This window comes from Triticum aestivum, chromosome 4D (genome assembly GCF_018294505.1).
Source record: "Triticum aestivum cultivar Chinese Spring chromosome 4D, IWGSC CS RefSeq v2.1, whole genome shotgun sequence".
In the NCBI taxonomy this organism is placed as follows: domain Eukaryota; kingdom Viridiplantae; phylum Streptophyta; class Magnoliopsida; order Poales; family Poaceae; genus Triticum; species Triticum aestivum.
The window spans coordinates 418,626,288-418,629,429 of record NC_057805.1 but is presented as its reverse complement, the minus strand read 5'-3'; the positions used below and the strand labels follow the sequence as shown (position 1 = coordinate 418,629,429).

Genomic DNA, 3,142 nt, shown 5'->3' with positions numbered 1-3,142 from the left:
CACTTAACAGTAAATACGATCTTCTCTGGAAGGAAAATCCAAATATAGCCATCCAATTTTTTAGTATATGCCAAATGTTACCTGCAATTTTTTAGTTGGAAAACTTAAGCTATTTGACCTGTGAAAAAAAACGCCAAATGTTGCATTTTATTTTATTTTTAACCGACGAAGCACTGCTATCCCGTTTTGTCAAGCACACTTGTTAGTCTAACATGAACATAAAAGAAAGATTTTTTGAAAAAAATACTATTTATTTTGAATTTACTGTTCATCCATAAGCATATACTTCCCGGAGCCAAAACGGCCCTCCACATTCTGCATTCAATAAAAAAACTATCCATAGACCAAGCTTCTAATCCAAGAAACCCAAAGTATCATGTAGGGGTCCCGCTTAGGAAGCTCGTAAAACCAAACCGCAAACGATTTCTGGTACTTCAAATTTTTGTGCCTTTTGTTTTGTAAGTATATACTGCGGACACGACGCGAATTGAGGAGGAATGAGTTCGTAATGGAACAGGGCGGTGCAGCTGCTCGCCCGGCTCTCGCCGTCAACCCCCGTGCCGGCGCCGGCGCCGTACATCATTCAGCAGCGCCCCAACGGCCACGTACGAAGACCCTCCCACTTCCACGGCCCGCCGCGCGCTCTCCCCGACCTCCCCTGCCTTCCGTCGCAGCCCCTCGTCGGCCATCGCCGCGCGGACCCTCTCCGCCACCTTCTCCCTGCCCACCACCACCCCGCCCAGCTCCTCGCCTCCCCACACGTACCCCCTCTCCGCGCCGGCGCCGACGCCCGTGCCGGCGATGCCCACCACCAGCGCCTCGTTGTAGAACTGCTCCGCGAAAACCGGCCATGTCACCACCGGGACACCAGCCGCCGCCGCCTCGGTCACCGCGCCCCACCCGCAGTGTGTCACGAACGCGCCAACAGCCGCGTGCCTCAGCACCGCCACCTGCGGTGCCCACCCCCTGACCACCAGCCCGCGGCCACCCGCCGCGGCGTCCACGTCGGGGAGCGGCGGATCGTTCTTGTCCCCGACGACCCACACGAAGTTCGCGCCGGAGTCCGCGAGGCCCATGCCGAGCTCCGTCACCTGCTCGCGCGGGAACCGGGTGAGGCTGCCGAAGCAGACGTATACCACCGACCGCGCGGGCTTCGTGTCGAGCCAGCTCAGGATGCGTGCGGCCTCCGCGGCGGCACCAGTGTCCCCACCGCGGCCGCGCTCCCGGACGTCGTCGCCGTCACTGTTGACGAGGCAGACCGGCCCGACGGCGAACACCGGCTTCCCGGTGTCCTTCTCGTAATGCTCCATGTACCTCGCCTCGAGGTCGGCGAACGAGTTGACGACCCAGCCGGCCGTGGCGCGCTCGATGTCGAACATGCGGTTCAAGAACTCCCGCGAGTCCGCGCCGGGGAGCGTCGCCTCGGCGAGCCTCGACCTGGTGAGCCGCACCGCGTCCGGGAGGCCCGGCACGAGGAACGGCTCCGTGGGCGACGCGACCCTCTCCTGCGGGGTGTGGAGGAGCAGGGACCGCTGCACCGAGAGCGCGAAGCAGCCGGTGCCGGTGAACGCGTACCGCGGAATGCCGAGCTCGGCGGCGGCGGTGGCGGCCCACGGGAGGACGCCGTCGAACACGACGGCGTTGGCGGGGTGGCGGCGCAGGAGGTCGGCGAAGAGCGGCGCGAGGAGGTCGACGGCGACGGCGAACAGCCCCGCATCCTCACGAGTGGGGAGGTCGTCGGCGCTCTCGTGCCCGCCCGTGAGCCCCGCGGCCTCGGCGGGCAAGGGCAGCGCGTGGACGCGGATGCGGAGGCCCGCAGCGGCCGCGCGGGCCACGGGGCCGCCGAGCCTGGCGGCGTTGTTGTGCGTGAGGACGAGGGTGGCGTCGGCGCCGCGCGACGCGAAGAGGCGGGCCAGGTCGGACATCGGCAGCGCGTGGCCAGGCGTCGGGAACGGGATGAAGTACATGCGCGGCGGCGCGTCGCCCGCCGGTGATGCCGCCGACTGCCGCATCCCGCAAGCTCGATCGGCGCCGGGGAGTGGTGATGACGGAGAACGGTGGAGGCGCGATCGAGCACTTGAACAGGACGCAAGGTGGATGCTGCCGTCACACGGACAAGCTAATGCTTTGGAGCGAGTGTATACATAGGCGCCATGAATGAAACACAAAGATGATGCCCACACGAGAGCGCGGGAAATTCGATTGCACGCGAGCTGCGCTGCGCTGAGATTACTGGTCCGGTACAAAGGTTGCACGTTTGCTGTGTTGCAGCAACGTCGTTCCGTTGCAACCTGCGAGATCCAGATAGGCCTCCATTGGTTACATCACCGGTTAAAAATAGTTAGTTAAGGCGGTTAACCCGTTTGATTTGATTTCTTCTTCGCTCCATCTCGAAGGCAATGTTGAGAAAAACTGTTGGTAGCACATTTACTACCTCCGTTTCAGGTTTACCGGTCTCCTTCGTATTTTGGGTCATATTTTGACCATGACTTTAACTAATACTAAAATATAAGTTATGCACAACAAAAATAAACATCATTTGAAACTAAATTTAAATACGACGTAAACAATATAATAATTTTATGACATTCATTAACATTTTGCTAGTCAAATATGTGGTCAAACTTTGTCCTAGAATACGATAGAGACTAATAAACCTAAACGGAGGTAGTAGTGTGCGAGTGGCTTAATTTTTTTCCTTTCATCGTAGTCGATTGACTACACCAGGTGGTAGACGTCAAAGCGGAGCTGTCTACTGTCCTCAACGTGCAAGTGGCGTTCCGGTGACGGAGCACGGGTTGGCAATGTTAATAGAAACCAGGAGCAAAATATAGCTCGCCGGCGTTGTTGGAATAGTTAGGGCCGAGAGAGATGATAACATAACCAAGCGAGGAGACCTTGCTAAGATTGAGGCAATGGTGAAGGTAGCCAGCCGGACATGACAATTGATTCATGAGATCAAAACCTTATGAGAGGAGAATGAAAATTTGAAGTACCGGCTCTTCGGAGAGGGAAGAACATGGTTAGCCATGAGCTTGCTAGGATTGGTCGTGTGGATGCAAAAACTACAATTTGCCTGCGTTCAGGCCTGGAACGGGTTGTAAACCATTGTTCTCTGGATCATTCCAGTCCAGGTAGATTT

At 57.4% G+C, this 3,142-nt stretch overlaps 1 protein-coding gene across 1 annotated transcript; it reads right to left on the bottom strand.

Moving 5' to 3' along the window:
* Positions 1 to 230: 230 nt before the first annotated feature.
* LOC123098285 (UDP-glucose flavonoid 3-O-glucosyltransferase 7-like) lies at positions 231 to 2,128 on the bottom strand. The gene has a single exon (XM_044520239.1). The coding sequence runs from the start codon at positions 2,010 to 2,012 to the stop codon at positions 549 to 551; it is 1,464 nt and encodes a 487-aa protein (XP_044376174.1). The 5' UTR covers positions 2,013 to 2,128; the 3' UTR covers positions 231 to 548.
* Between the last annotated feature and the right edge of the window lie 1,014 nt (positions 2,129 to 3,142).

Excerpts from the sequence above, each read along its gene's own strand:
- LOC123098285 (XM_044520239.1), bottom strand. The coding sequence starts at position 2,012 with ATGCGGCAGTCGGCGGCATCACCGGCGGGCGACGCGCCGCCGCGCATG.